Source organism: Centruroides vittatus, unplaced genomic scaffold (genome assembly GCF_030686945.1).
Source record: "Centruroides vittatus isolate TY-2023 unplaced genomic scaffold, ASM3068694v2 contig_216, whole genome shotgun sequence".
Taxonomy (NCBI): Eukaryota; Metazoa; Arthropoda; class Arachnida; order Scorpiones; family Buthidae; genus Centruroides; species Centruroides vittatus.
In genome coordinates, this window is record NW_027121347.1 from 446484 (window position 1) to 470541 (window position 24058).

The 24058-nt window shown below is 35.5% G+C and overlaps 3 protein-coding genes across 7 annotated transcripts in view; 1 reads left to right on the forward strand and 2 right to left on the reverse strand.

The window, feature by feature from the left end:
• The window catches only part of LOC136970777 (uncharacterized), a 31249-nt gene extending 31076 nt beyond the window's left edge, over positions 1 to 173 (reverse strand). The window contains exon 1 of the mRNA XM_067265233.1: positions 47 to 173. The gene's annotated coding sequence lies outside the window, so the exon portion shown is untranslated. The remainder of the gene's footprint in view (positions 1 to 46) is intronic.
• Positions 174 to 6088: 5915 nt separating this feature from the next.
• Positions 6089 to 9539, forward strand: LOC136970778 (uncharacterized). Of its 2 annotated transcripts, XM_067265235.1 has the most exons (4): positions 6089 to 6197; positions 7753 to 8053; positions 8125 to 8169; positions 8243 to 9539. In XM_067265235.1, exons 2-4 carry the CDS (start codon positions 7804 to 7806, stop codon positions 9067 to 9069), a joined length of 1122 nt encoding a protein of 373 aa, XP_067121336.1. In that variant the 5' UTR covers positions 6089 to 6197; positions 7753 to 7803; the 3' UTR covers positions 9070 to 9539. The 2 variants fall into 2 exon arrangements, with proteins under 2 accessions (XP_067121336.1, XP_067121335.1); XM_067265234.1 differs by lacking the exon at positions 6089 to 6197 and having other exon boundaries at positions 7700 to 8053.
• The window catches only part of Ypel (Yippee-like), an 85724-nt gene continuing 70906 nt past the window's right edge, over positions 9241 to 24058 (reverse strand). For all 4 annotated transcript variants that reach the window (XM_067265238.1, XM_067265240.1, XM_067265239.1 and 1 more), the window contains 3 exons: positions 23398 to 23441; positions 20949 to 21057; positions 9241 to 11908 (listed from right to left, as the gene is read on the reverse strand). In XM_067265238.1, coding sequence (XP_067121339.1) covers positions 11819 to 11908; positions 20949 to 21057; positions 23398 to 23441 — 243 coding nt within the window. In that variant the 3' untranslated portion in view covers positions 9241 to 11818. The remainder of the gene's footprint in view (positions 11909 to 20948; positions 21058 to 23397; positions 23442 to 24058) is intronic.

Genomic DNA, 24058 nt, shown 5'->3' on the forward strand with positions numbered 1-24058 from the left:
TAAAACTAGATTTTATAGTAAAATAAACTATTAAAACGTTACTTACAACAACAAACTTTATAGTTTTGATAACCAACGGCTCTCGAATTAAAAATAAATCTCTATATTTGATTAAAAATGTATAAAAATGTCTAACGATATAACATCAGACGACAATGTTTGTTATGCTATCAGTCGAAAATGATTCAGTGCTGCCATCTTTTATAAATTTATAAAATATAAATAATAATTTGATAAAAGAAAAAAGCTTTAAATATTTTAAAAATTAAAATAATTTACGCTATAATAATAATAATAATATAATAAATTTATAAAATAAAAACATTGATGAATATAAATTCTCTTCTCTTTTTTTTTTTTTTTTTTTTTTTTAACTCTTTCCGCCCAGTGGGCACTAAGTGGGCCTCTTATAGCAAGCCCATTATGGGTTCGGCCAGGCCCACAATGAGGCGGCCGGGTGGTGAGGGACGGGGACCGACATATCCAGACGGACCACCCCCGAAAAATTCCTGGGGATTTCTCGACCCGTCCGAATTCGATCCCGGGTCCCCCAGGGCGGCAGGCTGCTAACCTTGACCGCTCGGCCATCTGGCCACCTTCTTCTAGTTCATACGGAGACACTAGCACTTGTAGGCTCTTTCTCCGACATGACAAATATAAATTTCTTTCTTTCTTTCTTTTAAACTCTCTCCACCTCATTGACACTAGGCCGGACGAGCGAGCGGTCAAGGTGGCAGCCTACCGCTCTGGAGGATCCGGGATCGAATCCGAACGGGTCGAAAAATCTTCAGGATTTTTTCGGGGGTGGTCCGTCCGGATATGTCAAGACCCGTTCCTCACCACCCGGCCGCTCCATTATAGACCTGGCCAGTGGCCGAATTCCCTGAACATTGGGAGTTCGATCGTGGGTTCGCGCCGCGCTCGGACGGACTGGCTACGTGGAGTTTTCCGGGTTTTCGTTACGTCTATAACGTTTGAATAGGGGCCAATTACCCTTAAAAAGACCTCCCGTAAGGCATTATTTCCCGCTCTCACGTAAGGCCAAGCAAATAAAAAGCTTCGGCCGGATAGTCGGATACAAGCGCCATCGCTCTCTCGGAGCTTATAACCAGAGGGACTGTCACACTCCATATAAACCGAAGATAGATAGATAGAGATGGAAATCCTCTTAGTGCCCACGAGGTGAAAAAAGTCAAGAAAACACCCCATTGATACTAAGAGGACCTTTTTAGTAAGCCCATTCTGAATTCTGCCAGGCCCAGAATGGAGCAAACGAAGCATATCCTCCCCGAAAATTTTTTAGGGTTTTTCGACTCGTTCGGCTTGGATCCAGGGTCCCGAGAGCGGTAGGCTGTTATCATAACAGTTCGACCATCCGCCCGTCAATTTCAAAACGACATCTTAAATTTTATTTATTTAATTTTATAAAATAAAAATATTCAAAAGCATATTTTTAGAATTACTTACTGAGAATTTGTAACAATAATCCGAACCTTAAGCAGCATTTTTTTAAATATTTAAAGATTAGGTAATATGGACATTCTCAAATATGGCGGCGTTATAGTAATTAACGTATCCAACATCCATGTTTAAGTAACGAATATGATGGTAAAGATTAATCGTAAAAACACTTCGCTGAACGATAAAGTTCATATTTGGATCAGGAAGAGCGCAGAAAAATCTTTAAGGATGCAAATAATCCTTGATTTTCGTTCATAAATTGAAAAAGTCAATGTATAAAACTAAATTTATTCTTGATAATATTGCAACTTTGCGCGCTTCCAGCTTTCATTGTACACATGATTTATAGTTTAAGCCACTATTAATCTTCAGAGACAGATGTTAAACATTTTACGAGTCGCTGGACTGTATCCATTCTAAAACGGGGGAGGATAGAAACGTGTATAATGTAATTATCTATGAAACGCTGCCTCAAAAAGATACAAAATAACTCCTGAAAAATTCATTAAAAGAATATTCAATGCTCATTATGAGAGCTTTGAGCAGCGCAGTCTTTTCTTCTGCGCAGAAAGACTGTTTCGAAATCATTGCCATTATTATATTATAATCAAAAATGTAGAAATATCTTTACAAATTAGATTAAGACACCCGAAGAGGTACGCGCGTTAACTTACTACTCTGAAAGTTCCGGGATTAAATCCGAGAAATTCAAAAACTTTTCGGTTCCTTATCACTCGGTCACCCCATTGAAAGACTGGCCGAAACCACGATGAGCACGATTAAAAGGTTCTCTTAGTAAGGCCGGATGGCCGAGCGGTCAAGGTGGCAGCTTACAGCTCCGGGGGACCCGGGATCGAATCCGAACGGGTCGAATAATCCCCAGGAATTTTTCGGGGGATGGTCCGTCCGGAAATGTCGGGCCCCGTCCCTCACCACCCGGTCGCCCCATTGTGGGCTTGGCCTAACCCATAATGGCTTGCAAAAACAGGCCCTCTTAGTGCCCACAGGGCGGAAAGAGTTTAAAAAAAGGTCCTCTTAGTGCTCATAGAGTTAAAAGAAAACAACAGCGACAAGTATGTAAAAGTTTCTGCGCAGAAAATCATTAATTTGGTGGGTGGTCACCTCTCATATGCACACATGCTGCGCAGAGATTGTTCATGCTAGTTACAGAGTTGTTTATAATTATAGGCGCCGTCGGGAGCAAAGTTTATTCTTGAACAAGATTATCTCGAAGCATTTTTTTTTCTTGGTAGAGGCTGCCTAGAGCATCCCATACATTTTCTATGAGATGCAGGTTTTGAGATATTGCTGGACATTTCACAAAAAGAATATCTTCACTATTAGGAAAGTCACTGACGAATGCACTCCAATGTGCGCGAGCGTTTTAAAATCCATAACACCTTGGAAAAGTCTCACATACAATTCCAGAACTTCACTTATGTACGGTACCTTCTTCAAGTACATAAATTTATGTACATGTACCTATTGATGTAATGAAGGGCATACTGTACTATACATTTTACTGTATATCAGTATATATTTCTGTTAAAGTCTGCATCAAACACAAGTTCTACAATGTATAGTAAATAAATAGTTAACTGGTTGTACACTATTGTACGTTTAGGATTGAAAATTGTAAATTAATTTTTTTGTACTAGTGGAAAAAATTTTATTATCTATCATGGCCTCAATCCCGACACCTGAAATTTAATAGAGTTTCTACCGTATATTTAGCCTGCGTTCAGAAAATCGGAAAATCCAGAAATCCAGACTACTTCTGGTTCCAATGTTGCCGGATAATTGGTCCGGTACTACGTGAAGAAAATCTGAAAGATTTTCTTCACGTAGTACCGGAAGTGTTCTGGTACCTATTCAAGTGTTAGGCACGTGAAGAAAATCTGAAAGATTTTCACGTGCCTAACATTTGAATAGGTGCCAGTTTTCCATAGAAAGTCCTCTCGGAAGACACCCCGTTTGACAGATCGCTGATGCATTGCGTTGCCTTATATCAGCACTCCAATTCAACCCTATAGTGTGGCGTCATACCAGAAAACTGCATAAAAAGGGAAAATATACCGTTAAATCGTACTTGGAATATTTTGGCTGAATAATATCAATAGAGAGGGCGTACTCGGGATGCGTAAAAATTCTTTATTGACCAGTCAAAATACATCAGAAGAATGAATATTCCTGGAAGCGACACAAAAGACCTGTGAATATTCACAAAAGAAAATGGACGCTTTGCCTAATAAAGCGCTTTAAAACAGCTGGATGAGCAAACCAAATACTGTAGTTCGTTTCAAATGAAACGAACTATGTCATTGGTTTGCTTATCCAGCTATATTAAAACCTCTTCACTAGGCAACAAGTCCAATGAGATTTATTAATAAATCTTCTTCAGGATTTAGTGGAAAGTATTGTATTTTATAAAAAGTACAGAAAATTAGAGTACAATCGAGGAATTATTTATTGCTCGATTATAAATTGTAACCCGGCATTGAGCAATTTTTGATCTATTTAATTTAAAATATATGCTCCCCACCTTAAATTAGTAGTCTTGCCCCTGTACAGTACACAATACTTTTCCTTTAACAATAGAGTCGTGCCGGTCATCTATCTAACACCTTTCGGGGGAAGTTTTGAATCGAAATAACGTGATTTCCGGTTTTGCATGGGAAGTTCATATATAGTTAATTGGGGCCTCTTGCTTCTAAGTCAGGCAAAAACCCGCAACAAACTACAAGTCTTCAGTAGTTTTATCCACTCTGTCTTTCGTCAGGAAGCATGAAGGCCTTACTATGAACGGGCAGAAAATAATTATTGGTGTACCGTGTAGCCATTTGAAGGCTCTTGTACCACAATATATTGCCTGCATACAAAATTATTATAGGCAATTCTACCATTGTTGATGCAACTTAATACCAATGATCATTTTGTGTAATGGGATTTAACCATGAAGAATAATCGATCAAACACAAGTTTTGAGATACGAAACGTGAAAATTCTCCTAGTTTTAGGCTCTGGCCAGCTTAATATGTTTATTATAATTATTTTCGTGTTTAAAATTCTTTATTCTCACGTGATATTATCAATCAGTTGGCACAAAGTGTCAATGCAGGAAACGGAAATTACTAATACATTTTCTATGAATGCATGTGAAGGACTATCGGAATTTTTAATAGAACAATAACAGATGAATAAGGCGTGAATTTTAATGCGTAACGTCCATATTTAGTTTTCACTACTCTACATCATGTTTTAGGAACCTCGCCATCAGGAATAGACTTCTTATTGTGGTCCTCATATAACGGGCCATACCCTCCACTAAATGATACATGTAAAAACGTGAGGCCCTAAGTTATAGGGCTGGAGTTTATTTACGCGTGAAACTGGTCCCGCTCGCGACCTATTTCCAACGCCCATTTTTTAGGAACTTCAGGCGCACACTTCAATACAGAGAAGCCATTTTTTTTGGGTAATATGCAAAAATTTCTTACAGAAGGCATAGGTTTCATTGTAAAGGGCCCATTTTTATGAAACTGCGCGTATGAATCAGCTCGGAGAAAGTAAACACCAAGTAATTAAATAGTCAAACACCTGGAGGAGAAAGTTTTAAGCATCACTCTCTCCTAACTAATTGTGTAAATATTGATAACGGTATGATAAAGATAAATATACTTTTCATTAACTAGGCGTACGCTCTGTTGATCGCGCTCTACATGAAGCCAAGCTTATTAAAAAAGAGGTGCGTTCAATACACGTCATAAATTCCTGTTTCATTTCTCATCACCGAGCAGATCTGTACTTACGATTATATAGCTTCAGCATTAAGTTCAACGCTCCCAAATACAAAATACTTAACGGGTGGGGGGTTGGCTGCATTATTTGCGATTTAGGTCCATTAATTGAAATATTTTTTGCAATTTTTGATTAATTTTCCGTTCTCGAGACTCGAAAATACATTATAGACGACATTTTAACACAAATTTATTTAGATTAAGTCCAAAAATCATGCAGTATTGCAGGAAGTACACGCGATATGTCTCCGGTGGGAATGAATGACGTGACAACCAAGGACAAGCATTCTATCCCCCCCGAAATTAGACTTGGAAATTAGGAAACGAGCCTAAATCTAGGTTTTAGGAGGATAAAAATGTCAAAACTTACTAAAATTCCGCCGTTTTGCTCCCCGTTATCGCCACATCCCCCATCTCCTGGAGGGAGACGGGGCACAGCACGCACTTTCATTTCGTGCAAACTGGTTAAAAACGCGGCTCAACCTATTTTTTATTTAAAACTAATTTAGGAAAATGCCTAATCTTACAAAAAAAAAAAGGTAAATAAAAAGCAATTTTAACCGCTAACGCGGAGTAACGGCAATAGGAAACACGATTTAACCTCAAAAGCTATTGGTGCCGATAGATAAATCGCATATTTTCTAGAGCGCTGACATTCCGTGAAACGAAACGACGGTAGAGGACCGACAAACAAACGTATTCTCTTCCAATATTCTACTGCATTTTGCTGCATTTATGGATGGATGTTCGCAACAATTCCTATTGATCCCATCTCGCATTCAAGGTCATTGCTTTGTATGACTCACGTCATACCCAACGGAGACGCCTGACCCGCACCAATGCGGGTACAGACGTCACTCCGCAATCAGCTGGCAGTTCTTTTGTGTCTTAAAACCCATATTCGAATATACGAACGTAACGGAGTTATACGAACCGAAGGTAAGCCGCCATTTTTTTTCCTAATTTAAAAAAAAATAACTCCACCTCACTCGATTACCGATTAGTAAATATATTAACACTCTCATACTCGATTAAATTAATAACAATATTAATAATAATAAATACGTATTTAATTTCGTCACTTATTAAATTAATTAATTAATTAGTTTATTTTTTTTAAATTTCCGTTTAATTAAGAAAAAAAATGTAGGTGGATTCGAGTTGTTTACCGGTTGCTATAGTAACAACCACTAGCTTTATTTTAGTCCTAACGAAATAGGCACAAAATCGAACCTTTTTTTGAATATAAAGTGAGTATTTACGCCATTTATCCGCAAACACGACGAAAGTAGGTTAAATCGACGCATATTTTAAGCGGTGACGCCTCGTTATAACGCGTAGGTTGCTGCAAAACGGTTCGTTTAGCCGTTATACTGTGTTACCGAACTGTTCTTTTGTACTGTTCGGTATGGAATTAAACACCTGCAATCACACTTCCTTCCATTATTATAGATTTATCCCCCTTATATCTTCCATGTGCTGTTAATCAATTCAGTTCCCAGCTGAGAGAGGAGGATGAGGAGGAGGTATGTAATTATAACCTACATTTCTGTGCCAAGGCCTTAAAAAACTTCCATCATGACACTTCCATAAACATTATATCAGTAAATATTGAGCTACCCTTTTCTTTTTGAGCCTTCTAAGCGTGCAAATATCTAAAAACAGTACATAATTCAGGTTTAAACCTCTTAAGACACGTTACTTTTTATACTTTCGGACATTATTTAGGACAACATCCCTTAAATGTGTTATAAATCCTTCGTGTGTGGAGGTATGTTTAACAGTACATCTTCATACCAAGTGTGATAACACTGGATATATTGTTTACAGAACAGTGGATATATTAATACTTTAAGGTGTTAACTCACTATAAACTTTCATTTTAAGTGTACAAACATAGCGGCCATTTTTCCATTAACACACGAGAAACTGGCACACTACACTATATTGATTGAATTTTCATCGTTGTTAAGTTCTTACCCCATTTTAATCTTTTTAAATAATCAGATTGGCCTCTTGTTTTTATGACGCTTGTAAAATAGAATTTCCCTGTGTTAAGTGGTAGTGTGATGATAATTTTAAATAGAATAACAACACACGTATTCTCGTCTTTTCGAGAAAGCGCGAGAGTTAAAAATTCGGCACTTGTGTGTGACTAATGGTACCGTTTCATATGAGTAATTGCCCCCTTCTGAGAAGAGACGTTGCCAAACTGAAAAATAAATCAATTTTAATAAACTGTCGCCATTACGTGTTCGTGTGTATTACAAAAAATCCATTTATTTATCATGTACGGTACTTTTATTATGGGATTAAGTGTGTTTTGTTATCCGCAATACATCTCTAGTATTGTTCAGTGGCCGCCCACAGTACGTTCTATGGAGGTGTCTGCACGAGATCCTCCCTCGATTTAGCGCGATTTCTATAAAAATCAGTGATTAGACGAGCGTGAGTGATGCATTTCAATGTAATTTTTCCGTTTTCTTCTTAACAGGAGACTCCGTCACATATATGCAAAACCTTTGTAAAATAATTTAGCTAAACAATGGCCGTTGCACAATCGGAAATCATCAACCTGCCTTGCCGGATGGCCAATCAGATCCCCCCATATAGGGAGACGAATAGTAACAAAAGCGACACTTGGATTTTTGTCGCGCCTGCCGACGGCACAGTGGATCGCCTGAAAGACCAGCTGCAGACCGCCCACAGCAACATTGCTTTTCTTCAAGAGCAGCACTCGCAAATGCTTATCGGATTGCACCAGGAAATCGGCAGGTTGCAAAGAAATACGCAAGGTTTGTTGCACGTTTTCCTTCTTAAGGGGGGTACCTTCTTGACGTATTAACGCCTGGATATTTATTTTCAGATCTTCAGAGGAAGTTAGAACTGAGCGATTTGCTGGTGGATGAAGGTAGTGCTTCACTTTTGCAAGTTAAAAATCCACTTTGCAATGGAATTACCCAGTGTTTTCTTCTTTCTTGCAGCGCCCTTAAGGAAGAGGATTTCCGAATTGGAACTAGAAGTGGCTCATTGCTGTCAGCGGAGCGATTTCCTATCCAAAGAACTGGAAAACGCCAACAACGTAATAGCCGCGCTGGACCGGAAGTTGAAGCTGCAGGAATGGCAACACCAGAATGCCATAGAAGAACAGAAGAAAATCATCTCGCGACTGGAATACGAACTGGAACTTAAGTGCTCGAAGCTGGCCGAACTGAATTCCAAACTGAACAACAACAAGAAGCGGTCGTTTTTCCAGAAGATGTCGTTTTCTACGCCAAGGCTTCCTTCCGTTACTCTTCCTCCGTTCCCGAAATCTAGAATGTCTCTGGATGGTGCCTCCGCCCGGTCGAGTCCATCCCCAACGTATCAGGAGGCCAGATCTTATTCCCTTCCGGACAGTGGCAGGCTTCCATCCATTCAGCTCTCGCAGTTTTCTGGAGATTCGGAGTTTTCCAGAAGGTCCCAGTGCCAGTCTCTGTCGTCGTCCACTTTATCCAACGAAAGCCTGTGTAACGGGTTCTACGAACCCAGGCTATCTTCGTTCACCGACGACACTAGTCAAAATGGCCCCCCGTCCATAGAGAAGGTGGGCTCGAGTTACCTGCAACACATCTCCAGCATTGTACAGTTCCAGCCCACGATTCATTCCGTCGAGTTGAAAAACAGGCTCCCCCATCTTCATTCCGGATCTTCTCAGAGATCTCACGTGAGGCGCCAGATCAGGGTCCACCGAGAGGCTCAAGTGCCGGGTTTGAAACCGAACAAGTTAAACCCACCAGAAGACGAGTGTAAGAACAGTACTTACACGTAAACGACGTCATTTTATACGGCCCGAACAGTGCTTTGTACGCTCCGTGTTACTAAATTACAGGATTATTTATGTACCGTACTGTACATTGTTTTCGAAATCTGTTGTTCCGTTTGAAGATCTCAAATTAAAATACCAAAGTATATATATATTATATATATATATGTGTATATATACACCAAGCAGAAAAATTAAGCTTTATTTAGAAAACAAAAGGAAGCACAAGTCGTAAGGCTAGAGACATTCGATACAAATAAATATATTTAACTTAAATTCGTTTTTTTTTTTATATACGCGACCCCTCGCCGGTCGCGACCGCACGTCACACAACCGATTCTTAAGAATGGATAAAAAACACCAAATCATAAATCGATAATTATATACGACACTGTACACACGTAAAAAGCCCTAAATTTCTCCCTTAAAAAACGATAAAGAAATAAACCGGGGAGGGAAGGAAACGCGTAGGAAAAGTGCTGTCTTCCCGCGCGTGCTTCCCCCTCCGACGTACACACACTTAATGATAAACACTACACGTAACATTGATTGGAATTATCGTGTGTTTTTCGTTAACACACAACACGCATACTCACGGGACCGGTCACGCGGGCAAATTTTAAGGAAACTTTTTTTATTTTTTTCTTTGCTCGGAACTTAGGCTCGGCCGGAAACGGAAACAGGCTGTACATGTTACGAGTGCTCTTTTTTTGCATTGACTCCTGCATTTTTACTAAATTAAACTGTACAAAATAATAAGACGAACAAACAAAATTTAAATAAACACCTGAGATCTGATCCACAGATAAAAGTATTTTTTCTAGTGTTTCGTCAATAGTCATATTTTGTTACATTCCAGAAGGGGGGGGGAAGTTTTAGATCGGGATACGTTTATCTGTAGATCATTTCAAACGCTTCACTTTACAGGATAGATGATTATTATTATTATTATTATTAATTATAATTTTTTTCCCTTTGTTTCCTCGGAATATTAAAAACATCACTATTGAGAAAATACACTCTCGCTACTATTAAGAAACAATACATGTTTAGACACCCTTTCTTACCACCTCTCCTATTTACACGGGGGGGAGAAAAAACTAGTGCAAATGGTATATTATTCGGATTATTTTTTAAATACAATAATTGGCACGACGCTGTCGGTTGCGGGAAAAACGCACGGGTGGGGGGTCGGAAGAGGAAACCGATAATACTCCTCGTGCAACAACACCACCTTGAAACGATTTCGAACGATCTGCTATTGGCCAGCATTAACAGAAAAAATGTTACGAAGCCCCCCATTCTCATGCACGTGTGACCTGCACGGTTGCATGCATGATGATAACGTGATAAATACCCCCTAAGTACCGTTTGGAAAGTTTGACGTTCCCCATTTTTTTTTAATTTTTTTTTTCAATTGCGTTTGAACCCCTCGCCGTTTCTACCGTGTGAAACGCCTCCCCGCAACCGACTGCTGCCTAAGTTGCGATACGATACATTAAAATCCCAAATAGATATTTGAAATGCAACGAACAAATGTCTATCAGAGTGGTGTGATAAATAATGAAAGCTGCAAAGAATTACGCTTAAATTTATGTATTATTATAACATCATTTATATATATATATGTATATATACTTGTTTTTTTCCGTTACGTTGCCTTCTATTTATCACGTGTTTGGACTAGTAGCCTGATAATGTTTGATCACTGATGTTTCTATGTAACTTTGCAGCAACTGGAAGATAAAGTTTTTCTTTGTTTTAAGTCTAAGACAACGAAACAAAAGAAATGCCCTGTTGCGTAGAGACGCCGCCATGTTTTTTTTTTATGTATAGATTAATCGACTCCTAAGCAAAATAGTTTTGGAATGCCACTATACCACACGAAACTTTTTTGTTTTTTTTTTTTTTGAAAGGACACTTAGGATACAAGATGAATTAAAATCCGAAGATAGTAAAAAGGAAAGACCACGCTACAAAGTATTGTCTTTTTTTTTCTGTTACGTCCTGAACGAGAAGAAGAGTTACGTCACAAGTACTAGAAGAATTTAAAAAGCGAAACGAAGTCGACGCGCTCCAGACGGGCCAACTATTGTTACTGTATGATATACCTAAGCACGGAGGCTAAAAAGCGAAAAAAATAATGGTACAAAAAGTCATGAATGTACAAAGTATGGTGAGTGAAAAGTTGTGTCGTAAGTGATGATTTTTACAGCGTGTGATACCCAGCTACCACCTTCCTTGTTGGTTTTTTTCTTTTGTTTGTATTTTTCTTGCGGAAATTTAAAAAAATAAGAGAAATAGTAGTGATTTAAAAAAATAAATTCAGTCTTTTAAAAATTAAATGACTAGGTCGTAGCTCGTGTACCGTTACCCGTCCCCCGTTACGGAAAAGGCGGCGTAACGCGCCGAGCGAGAAAACAGTACGGCTTAGCTTCGTATTAAGTATCAGGAATCGCACACAGAGTACAGTCGGATGATGACGATGATGAGAGGGCGGCGTGCGCCCGCGTAACCTATCATCAACTTACGGTCGTCTTCCATAGAAAAAACAAAGTAACGTCGATACGTCGAGAGATGAAGGCTGGTAGTCGAGTCGTCTTTTTTCACTATCGGCGACGGTAGAGAGAACACAGTCGTAACGGACCGTCCTTTTTTTTCTGGAATTAATCCTATTGTCTTTAACGTAACTGTTTCTGAAAATCCAATGATATTCCATGGTAGAAACCTGTCGTCGGTCACTCGTCTTCCATGTCTAGTCCCAACCGTTCTCCTTTATCATGTGGGCCAACTCGATGATGAATTTGCCTTCTTTATATTTCTGACTGGATTCAAAGGCATGTTCCTACAATCGTGTACAAAAATAAATTATTATTAGTAACACGTTGCTTCATACAAAATTTAAATGATAACTTTCTATTATAGTGGTATTAGAAATTTGGAAGTGAGGAGGACCACTTAAGATGACACTTAAGTGCTGATAGAATGGATAGAGATTATTGTGGCTGATTGGCACTCGCTGCCCCAATGTGCATGGTCTATTTATACAAATCTGCATACTTGCAACGTTGTACACACAGTTTTGACACACGTAACTGTCGAATTTGTGGAAAAATCTCAAGCAGTAAAAATTAATCAGTGTAATTTCAAAGATAGAAAAGGATTAAAGCCAAGAAAACTAGGAGAAGTCTCGGAGATGCATGGAGACCCATCTACTTCACCTTTGATGTAAGCTCCCGTGACTGTACCGAAGAAGCTATACGTTTGTGTCGGCATCCCTATCGCTTCTCGAAGTGTTCCCAGAAGCCATTTTTTTGCCACACCTTTGAGTGCTTTTGTCTTTCCACGACCACGGCTTCCGCCCTATCGTTGCCAGAATCCGCAAAGCCTTCGACTTTGCTTTAGGAAACACACAAAAATCCTGCAGATTTTTGTTTCCGGATTTTTGTTTCCTAAAGTGAGATACACAATTGTATGATTGGAGGAATAACAAATGTGAAAAGCACCATTACACCATTCTTGTTAGGATATTTGACTACTGCGGACAGGCGGTAAGTCTGTCCCCGGTAGTAAGCAAGGATGCTAGTTGTATAACTTAAGTTTCATTTTGTATTTTTGGTTGTTTTGTTGTAATTGATAACTATTGCAGTCTCTCATAATATTCCTTACTTATATTTTATCTTATAGATCTAATAATTATACTGTTAATCAAAACATTCGTAAGACTAAATATTTTTGCGGGCTCGAAACTTGTACTTCTATTTTGACTGAAAGTAACCTCTTGGTTACAGAAACTGTAAATTTATTAGTGAATGAATTAGCTTTTCGTCCTTACAAATTAATCAAGAGGTGTTCTATTAATTTAATATATTCTAAGAATCTAAAGTCAAGAAAAATCTTGAAGACTGCAATTTGAAAAAAGATCGTACTTATAAATTCTCACTGTCTTGCCTTAATCTCGAGAATGGAATTACATAGATGAAAGATGAGACCGGATATGGAAACCCTTAGGGGCAGGAGGCCCCGATTAACTATAAATGAACCTCTGATGCAAACTGGAAGTCGTTATTTTAATTCAAAATTTTCCCCCTGAAAGCAGTTAATAGATGACTGGCATCACTTCATTGCTAATGGAAAAGCATGATATACAGGGGCAAGACACTACAGTACTAATTTGAGGTGGAGTGAATATATTTTAAATGAAATATATTAAAAATTGCAACCTGGCACTGTGATGACGTCACGATAAATAATTGCTCGTTTTAATTAACATACAATTTATTCAAGTTATTGCTTGTTTAAGACTTAAATTGTTCGTCGATTCAATTATAATCATTATTGAGTCTTTAATCGCGTGGAAAATTAATTCTATCATAAAAAAATGTACAGTAGACCCTCCTATAATACGGTAGATAAGTTCCGTGTTGTACGAGTCACTTAAATATATGAGCCAATCACAGCCCGTGTGCTGGGCTGTGATTGGCTCATATATTTAAGTGACTTGTACCGAAACTCAACTGAACTGTCAAACTGATGGCAGAGTTTTGGTAACCCAAAGAAGTGGTCGAATATTATGTAGAAGATAATGTTCTACAGTATTTCATTAATACATGAAAACTTCCTGTTTATACATTATAAGCTGGTGCTATATTGTTGTGTAAAAAATGAATGTCGAGTAATCCCTTAACAATTAGGAAACAATTAAATAGTTTAAAATCTTTTGATAGTAATCTGTTTATGTATTTGAACTATATGAATCCACAGTTGATTTAAAAGTCAATTACATAGTGATTATAACATTCGACAAAGATTGATTGCGCTGTTTTTTTCGGACATTATCCTCGTGGTTTATATCTATGCTTTGTTAATTTAAATTCCTTCTTAGTCCACGCAATTCTCTTGTTAGTTCTAACGAACTAGAAGTACTATAGTGCATATAATGCACATATTGACAATTTTATTTTAGATGATAATTCCAAGAGTTGAATATCATCTGGGAATATGTTTACTCTTCCTGCCACAGTGACACAGTCATAATTGACCCTAGGTTTGAATTTGGGCATGCAAAATTTGTATGTTTTAAATATAATATAAAGTTATATACAAAAGTGATGCCTAGTGTAAACAATATTATCAAGTGATTTTTGCCAATTCTGTATTTGAGATATATCAATTTTTAAACTTTGATTCATTTACATTCAAGGAAATCAATTACCGATCATGTGGCCCGGCTTAAAATTAACTAAAGTATGCTGTAAAATATATTGTACTGCATTAAGATTTAGCAAATGATAAGGAAACTGATCAATATTGATTGCCATTAAGTTTCTGCAAAAGTTTATGGAATTTACTAAATGAAAATGATGCAATTAATGAATTGTTCTAAGAAATTTGAATGCTGTTCCCATAAAAACCCACATTCCATCAATAAAAAAGATGTTCCCACAGAGAGTAATGTACTGTACAAATATAATTGTTATTAAATTCTTATTAATAATAAATGTATATTATAAAAAGTTTTATTATTAAGTGGCCAAGTGGCTAAAACCACTAAACACTTGGATTTGCACCTCACCGTGGCCTGGCAAAGTGAAATTTTCTGAGTTTTCTTCATGTTTGTAACACCTAAATAGGGGCGAGTTTCCCATAAAAGTCCTCCCAGGAAGCACCCTCGACAGATCATCCATATATCATGCTGTCCTAACCAGATAAACTGAAACTACAAGCCCCAATGCACCAATTGACCTATCCACTGCTATGTTGATTGAACAGAGCTGGAGGAACACATATATTTAGAAACCAAAAGATGCAAACTGTTCCTGGATGGACGCAATTGGAGGAAGCAGAGATTCTAACATGCAAGTCAATTGGTGTAGTAGTAAAAGACTCATACAAGATGCATTATGTAAACACTAACATGCATGTAAGAACTGCTTGGTAGTATAAGAACAGAGAAGCCCAAATGCTCAACTTACTTTTGAAAATAGATAACTGTCAATGTCAAATAAGTGTAAGAAAAGAAATTTAGTATAAAAAATGCACTTATATACAATGTATGTACAGTAAGACCACGCTAAATGCGGGGGATGCATTCCAAGATGACAAAGTGCTAAACGAAACAGCATTAAACAAGGTCATTTTAACATAGAGCAAATAGGGAAGAGGAAACATGCGACCAAAGATAAAGAGATTTTACTTTAATTTTAAGTTATTTTTTGTGATGAAGGTCTTGGCTTTTCTGAAATGCTTGTTTTTTTGCGATAAAGGCGTGCAGTTTCATTTGTTGCCCTTTTCCCTTTCCTTAAGGAAATGTTGATAACAGAAGATCGCATCTGAAGCACCTGGTTTTGCTTTTGCACTCCTTTCAAAATCTGTATCGTTTGCTACAATTTGAACAATGATTTTGATTATCCTTACCAAACTTTTACTAAGGAAATCTGTAGCAAGTTCTTTAGGTTCTTCATTTTCAGAATCACTGTTTTCCAGTTCTACATGAATTCCTTATTCTGCCAGTTCTTAAAGGTCATTGTTGGTTAGGCTCAAACCTGCAGTAACTCCTCATTATCCTGTTCATCTACATCTCCTAGTCCTTCTCTATCAATTAGGTTGACAATTTGGTCAATCTAACAATACAGTGATAGGCTCCTGTCGTTGAGAATTCTTGGATACCTTCGGCCATAACTTCCACACTCCGTTTACGCATCCTGCAAGTGAAGTTGATATTTCCTATGGCATCCATGATGTTATATTTTCTCCAAAATTGCACAAAAGAAAAATGCATTTAAGTACAGCGCTACGATAATTGCCACCTTTTGCCGATTGGTTCACGTTCGTGAATAATCGTATTATACTTCGTATACGAACCAATGAAATGCTGCAATAATTTGAATCTGTAAATTTTGACCCAGGAGCTGTTTTTAGGCTTCAAGCAGACCATGCTATATCGAATCAGCATTAAGCGGGGTCTTACTGTATATATAATTTATAGGAATCTATGCCTTCATCATGGTGGCATGACATCCACACAGATACAGACATGGCATTTGGATAGAGTTTTTTTTCCTAATGATTTACACTTTTGCATTTTGTGGATGAATCTTATAAATGTGCAGATTTTATAGTTGTGACAGTAAGAAATGTGGGGAAAAACTGTAATGAGTTATGCTATATTGCAATTTGGACCCCCCATAATATCAGTTCTACTTACTGGAACTATTATATAATTAAACTGTCTGTCGTCTTGATCTCTTTGAAGTTTATATTAGAAAAGCTAGCGCTTAAGAGTTAATAATTTATTTTACTGGAAGAGACAAACATCTCACTTTCAAAATGTTTGAATTTTGTTTTATTTGAAATAGGAAACTGGCCTCTATTTAGGTGTTACATACGTGAAGAAAACCTGGAAAACTCCACATGGCCAGCCTGTTGGCGAGGCACAAATCCACGACCAACTACCAGTGTTCAGTGGTTTTATCCACTTGGCTAATGGACAGCACTTGGAGGGGTCAGACTTAATTAATGAACCCCCCCTCTAACTCTCCATTCTCTACATCTTTAACCGCTAAGATTCGGTGGTATGCCGTGACATTTGATGATAGGGAAGCTGTGTTTCCGTAAAAATTTTAAACAAATACTGGAAATGACAAAAATAAATAGTTTATTTATTTTAATTCTAAAATAGATAATTGACGTGAAACAAAGATATTTTTAGAGACTTGTTTTTATTATTTTTTATAAACTAACTCTATTCAGCAATTTTTTTCTGCAACGCTATAAATTACTTTATCATAAAAATCGCTCGTCGTCAATTCCATGAAAGTATTTAAAAGCTCTGTTTCTATTGAAATGCATGTAACAACAATCTCAGACTAAGTGTTTCTTGAAAATGTATGAATTTGCTTCATGGTTGAAAAAATGCACTCATAGATGGTACTATCCACTAGCTAAATTGTGTGGGGTTGGTGCTCTGTAAAGCCCCTGTACGAATGAGTATAATCTGGCTGCTTTACACAATTCAGGTATTTTTGCCATGGAAGCTGTCCCGTATTCGACAATACAGTGCTTCCATTGGGAAAATGCATATAAAAATATATATTTAAATATACAATAGTGTGAGAAGCTGATATTAAGTTAATTAAATAATTTAATTACTTAAAGTAATACCCCCTGGGAAAAGAGGGCAAACAAAAGGTCACTGAGAAAGAGAAGACCAACCTGGACAAAACCCACACACATCCTATTTCCTGTGATTTCTTGATAGATAGAACAGTTTGAATATCAACAAGTATTACTAAGGTGCACTACATACCCTGACCTTAGTCACCTCTGGCAATTAATTTAGTATGTTTGACAGCTGTTATCAATGTTATGAGGTAGAATGAGTAAAAGTACCGGATAGAAAGAGGTAATAAATTTGACGAAATGCTCGATTTCTGACAATTAGCATAAACAAACTCCAGACACAAATCGGACTTAAGTCACTGTGTGTCAGAATCCCCCAGGAAGTCCCCTCGCAAAATGGATATAAAAAGGGGTCGCACCAGCACCTCGGCGTGATCATCCAAAGGAAGCATCCGGGCCGCCGATGCTGTCCGGACCTCTGCTCGACATTCCAAGGACCTTTCAAAGCTTGATCGCCGCAGGTTAAGAGGTATTTGCTTAGAGAAATTAAACTCTCTCTCTCAGCCTGAATGGATTATAAGATAGACTAATGCTAAGGTAGCAACTAAATTTCTTAGTCTTGTACTAAAGGCTGGAACCGCGACGGCTGGCCTAATTGATGTCTACCTGTATCATCGTTCTGAGTTTGTATTCCCCTGTACTCGCTTTGACATTTATTAAATATTTTTTTTTTTTATAATTTACTGTTTGTCATCCTTGAGTATGATCAACACCTTATCCCGACCTCACCAACCCTCCCCACTCCACAAATTACCCTCCAAAAGCCATTCCCTGACAAGGAAGCCAATACGTGGGGTCGAGCTCGCAGCTTAACCCTCTCAGTCTTAAAAATAGCAATCTTATCATTGTTTTTCACATATATAGAAATTTATAATAAGATACATAATACGGTTATAATAAAATATTAATTTTAATTAATTCAAAGTACATTAAAATATGAAAATAATTGCACAATATGTATTTATATTTTAGAAAATACAAGGAAAGCGTCGCTTACACAGCTTCCATGTATGGCATGCCACTGCTAAAATTTAATAGCATCAATCCCCTAATACACAAACCTCCCTGCAAAATTTCAGAAATTTTCCACAAAAGGCGCAGGACCTGTTAAGTTGTTAAGCTTCAATGTAAGTGGGTGACATAATTATGCCCACAACACGCTAATACCATATATATATATATATAGAAAAAATCCTCAACTTTTTTCTTTGCATTTCTTGACATTTAAATTAAAGATTCCAATTTTAGCTTCAAACAATATCGTTCTACTGCAGGCAACAACCATTAATGCATACTGATGCCGAATAGAATTATTTGGATTTGAACTGTGTATTATTTCTGCTTTACTTTTAGCCATACAAATTTAGTAATATCTCGGAAATTCCTTTCCCAAAGAGGTTTTGTATATGTCCACTTGCAAAATTAAAACCAGCTCAATACTTATTTGTTTTAGTAGAGCTATGCACCTTTCTGACAATAAAGAAGACTATTTATAAATTATTCTATCACTATCAGTGTATGCATCTATGAAAGCAGTGTAAAAGAGAGTTTCTACTCTCTTTTACACTGCTTTCATAGATGCATCCGACAAACTAGAGTCTAGTCTTTTTAAAATCTTGAAAAATAAAATAACAAAAATTGCTTTAAAGACTGGAAAATGGAATCATATGCACCCAAAAATCATGAAAAAGTTAAAGCAATTGAAAAAAGGAAAGAAAGACAGTACATCTAGATTTTTCAACATAAACAAAAATAAAAATCCTTAATCGATGAAGTGCATAGAAAAAAATAATAATAATAATAGTAATAGTAGAAATTTCTGATGACTTCCTTAAAATATAAATATTCTTTTGCAAGGTCACTGATTTAAGTTAATCAGAAATTTTTCCTTGCCCTTAAAAACTAATAAATTTCCTCCAATTTGTAATCAATGAAAAAAAATCTAAAATTGTTCCAATTAATTGTAATTCAATTAATTTTTGGAAAAATTATGGAAGCTTTGATACTAAATTTAATAGTTAAAAACTGTCTTTATTTGATCGTCGATACTATTTTTTTATGGGTCATGCATGAAGAATTTTGAATTAAAGTAATTTAACAGTGTTTAAATCACTCGAACACTTTAAATATAAATATATAAAAAACAACGTTTAACAAATTACTTTGCTTTTCGTTTATTCGTCCGTCGTTCGCTACCAGTTGACAAGTCCACATTTCCACAAATACAAAGGCGACCTTTCTTTATAGGCTGCTGCCGCCGTAACAAAATGTAAAATAGGTAAAACGTCCTCTGGTGCTATCGCCATTTTTCGTAAAATACAATTTAAGTAAATATAAAATATAATACATGGCCGGACTTTAATTATACATTTGAGTTTAAATGATACATATAAAATGACTTTTCTACAAAAAAACAAGTAATAAAATAATTTACGTTGATCCTAAACAATTTTAAAGTATAAGCTGATAATAAAATATCATGAATGAATTTTCAAATACCAAAAATGGGCTTACATTCTAGATATTGCTAGGCTGTATTAAGGCTATGTGATTATTACAGAAATCCAGGATAAGATGGACCATTCTTACGCTAATATGTATAACGATTAGAAATTTTTTAAGTTTTGGTAGCACAAAATATGCTGATCTATAATTTAATAACAACAATTTGTTAAAACTTTTAAATGATCTGAAAATAGAGACTTTTCTTTGACTCCTTTCCACTCTGTGGGCACTAAACAGGCTTTTCTTCAGGCCCATTGACGGTTTGGCAGGTTTGTGATGGGACAGCTGGGTGACAAGGAATGGAGACTATTCAGGAAAGACCATATCCTGAAAAATTCCTGGGGTTTTTGCCTGTCCACATTTGTGTTTGGTAACTGATTCAGATCTTTATTAAATTTTAAATTCTCAAATACATAAGCTATATTATATTTTTATCATGCTCAAACAAAACTTACTTTTAGAAGAAATTTTAATATTCTGCAAAGTAATTTATGAGACTGTTTTCGGCAAATGTTAAGTTTCGTAGATACGTTAACTTTTAATCTATAAAAATCTAATTTGAAAGATTTCATTAAAATCTCCATTTCTTAAATATATTTAACTGCAGCTTGCGATTTCATAATAAAAAATCAATTTTTGAAAGTAATCGCATCTCTATCAATCAAAGCAAATGAAATAGTTCAAGTTGTGTGCATGTAAATTACAGATCATCATCAGTAATAAATAACAATCTAAGATAATTGATGAAAAATATAATCAGCATAACTATTTGTAAATAAACTCATGATGACAAACGTTATTACAGTTTTACTTAATGAATAAAACTGCAAGGTTACTTAAGAAAACAATAGATATTGTTTGCCAAAGGAAAATGAAGGAAAGCTAACCTTAATGAAGCTAATGGTTATGGCCGGGTGATGTCATTTATCAAAAAATTCATTTATTGATTTTCTCGAATACATAGTATTGGCCTTTTTTAAATTTAGTAGTATAATTTAAAATCAATAATTTACTATTTTGTCCAAAGTTTTCTTTAATTTAATAAACATTTTTTTTATAGTGTAGCTTTTTAAAATAAGAATCGTTAAAAACTATCAAAATTTTTGGTGTTTAATGTAGCAAAGTGTAATGTAAACTTTTAATTTTTTAATTGCGTGTTTTTGTTTTAAATTATCAAGAAAAGATTTTATTTAACTTACGTATTTCCAGCCGAGAGTAGTTTTACAACATTCGCAATATATGTCCGCAACAGCATGTAATCCTGTAAGTAGAACGCGTTCTTCCGCTGGTCCGCATCCAACATTTACTCTGTAAAAAAATTATAGAATTGCAAAAACATTTATCATAAATCTTATATTTCAATTTTACAAATTACTGAAGGTAACTAAAATTTCATACAGAATTTATTGACTGTTTAAATGTACAGGTGCCGAACAAGTTAGGTTCCCGAGGTTTTGTCGTACGTTGAAATGTTTGTAAATCAAAAATTAACATACAAAGTACATTTGTACACAGAATAAGCGAGTATTGTTAGCATTTGATCCTTCAATGTACTAAACAGAATACATTATGCTCGTTTACCCTCTCGCTACTATTTCATAGCAAGTGTTTCAAACAGAATTATTTCATTTAACTCACTCACTTTTGTAATGACAAGTTTACTTTCTGGGGTAATAGAACAACATGCTAGGTTTACCATTACGTTTTGGATGATTTTCAAAGCATTAATTGTTAAAACTTATTCAGTATAAATAAATCTGCATTAATTATTTATTACTGGCCAAAGACTGACTTCAATGTCACGAAAGATCAACAAGAGAACGTCAGAATCTGTATAAAATTTAAATTTTAGATGCATAGTCAAATTGTTCGAAAGTTAAATATTCATAAGTAGGGGAGTTCCTGTAATTATTTAAACAGGATAATGAAATAAAATAGTTATTTATATAATCAGATCAATTTAAATGCTGTTTATAGTTTGAATAATTTTTAAGTTTTTTTTTTTTTAAATTTGTCAAGGTAAACTACAAATTAATACTAATATCGAGATGCAGGAAATAAAATCGAAATCACACATTTAAATACAATCTCATTACTAGGATTATCAAAGTTTAAATTTATATCAATATGGAGCAATGTTTGCTTACTAGCTGCACCAAATTCTAACTGGAAAGTAATGTAAAAACCCTAGTAATGATTATTTTTATCAACTTGAGTATTCAGTATGAAAAATGAATAAGTATACACAGGCTGTCCGAAAAGTTATAAGTACAGTATTATAGTTTTTCTGCAGTAAATGCTAGAAATGTCTCCCAGAGGAGCAAGGTCTGGTGACTTAGCAGGGCAGATTCTGTGATCAGTGAAGCCATCTACTGAAAAATGGAAATGTCGGATGTATGACTTATGGGTCTTATATGCAATGCCATAAATATAACTTTTACGTTGTTACTAATTTCTCACCGCACATTAACTTTACGGACACCCTGTAATATTAACTGCTTTCTGCTATGACAATTTTTGCAGAATTCTATATGAAAATATACAAACCCACAGATAATTTCATACGTGTGTTTATACTACGAGTCAATAAATTTATATCGAGAAATGACCGAACAAAATCAAGTTCATGGCTTGTGATTAACAGCATTTACATAAGAATAATGAGAATAAATAAAATATTTATTTAGGTGTTGTTTGTTTTAAATACGTTAAACTATTTCCTGGTAAGTTGAGAAGTGACTACAACCTTAAAAAACTAATTATTGCGATGTATCCTCCTTCAAGAGCAGCCTTCCAATTTCAGGTCGATGATAAGGTGCATCTATTTTTAAAATACCAAAACCAATTGAATCTACTTTGGCTATAATGATCAATATTTTAGATTTAAAAATACAAATTTTCTTATCAGATATTTTCTGAGATGGTATAAAGAGATTTAGATTATTTGAATGATTGAGATAGCCATCATATAAATAATTTAAATTCATTGGCAGATGTTAAGACGATACTTGGCTCGACTGGCAGAGTATTAGGCTGTCTTCCAAAGGTCGACAGTTTGAACCGGTCGCTCGACAGGTAACGTTATCTATATTTGACTACAAATGTAACGATTTTAAATATTTAAAACACGACAGGAAAGTTTTTAAATTCGGCAATTGCATTTCCTATGCTTTAATTTTAAATTATAATAGCTATACTGATGTAAATCTGTAAGTATTTACTATCACAAGTTTTGATAGTAGCAGCAACAATATTTAAGATGATTCACATTATTTGGCTGGGTTTGTCGAGTGACACATCAATTTTGCCAACTACTTGGCATTTACTTCTATGATATTAAGGTGGGGCAAAAACATTAAAGTGCGATAGTAATCAACAGAGGAAAGGTAATATAAATCTGTGATTTTCTGTTGAATTTCTTAAAAATTCAGTCATTAATATGGAAAAAAAATGTATTGATGTTATGAGTGGATGGGAATAAACCACATGCCTATGCTAAACAACAAACTACAAGTTATTAATTTGTGTAGTGTATTTACTTGATTTTAATTTAACAATTTCACTGCATTAATATAATTATGTATAAAATGTGAGTTTAGAATTAAGAAAAATACTTAAAAAATAATATACATAAATGCCATAACTTACACAGAATTAAATAAGTATGCTCTTCCTTGACTGCCTTGAAAAGACTAGAAAAAAATAAACGAAAAATAAGCTCATAAAATTCCGGTTAATTTTAATACTTATGTAAAATAAAAAAATAATCCAAGTATTCTTATCATATTTAAACCATTATAAACATTAAATTATAAGAAAACAAAGCTTCCTTGGAATGAAAACCTCAAAATCTTTAAAATCAGAACAGTTTTAAGCCTGCAAACTCGTTCATAACAAGCTTATTCAATTGTAACGATGATCTCCACTCCGAGAAGCATAATTTTCTTATAATTTAAAGTTCTGATTGACATTTCAGCATATATTATAAACATAACTGAAAGATTGGAAAATTATACAGAAATTAAAGTTAATTACAAAAGAACTTAAATTTATGAGGATATCTGGAAGATTACATTTTCAATTAGATTCTAACTCCGTCGACGAAATAGTTTTGATTAGTTTCTCGTTTTTTCTTTCCACTTCGTCGACAAATAGAATTCTATAAAATGCCGACGAACAAAAACACAAGGTAATATAAACATTGCGCAGACAATGATAAGATTAATTAGTAAATGAGATTTAAACTATTCATTGTCGGAGTGATAAGAATGATTTATTGTTTAATGTAAATTGTGTAGTGAATCGATTT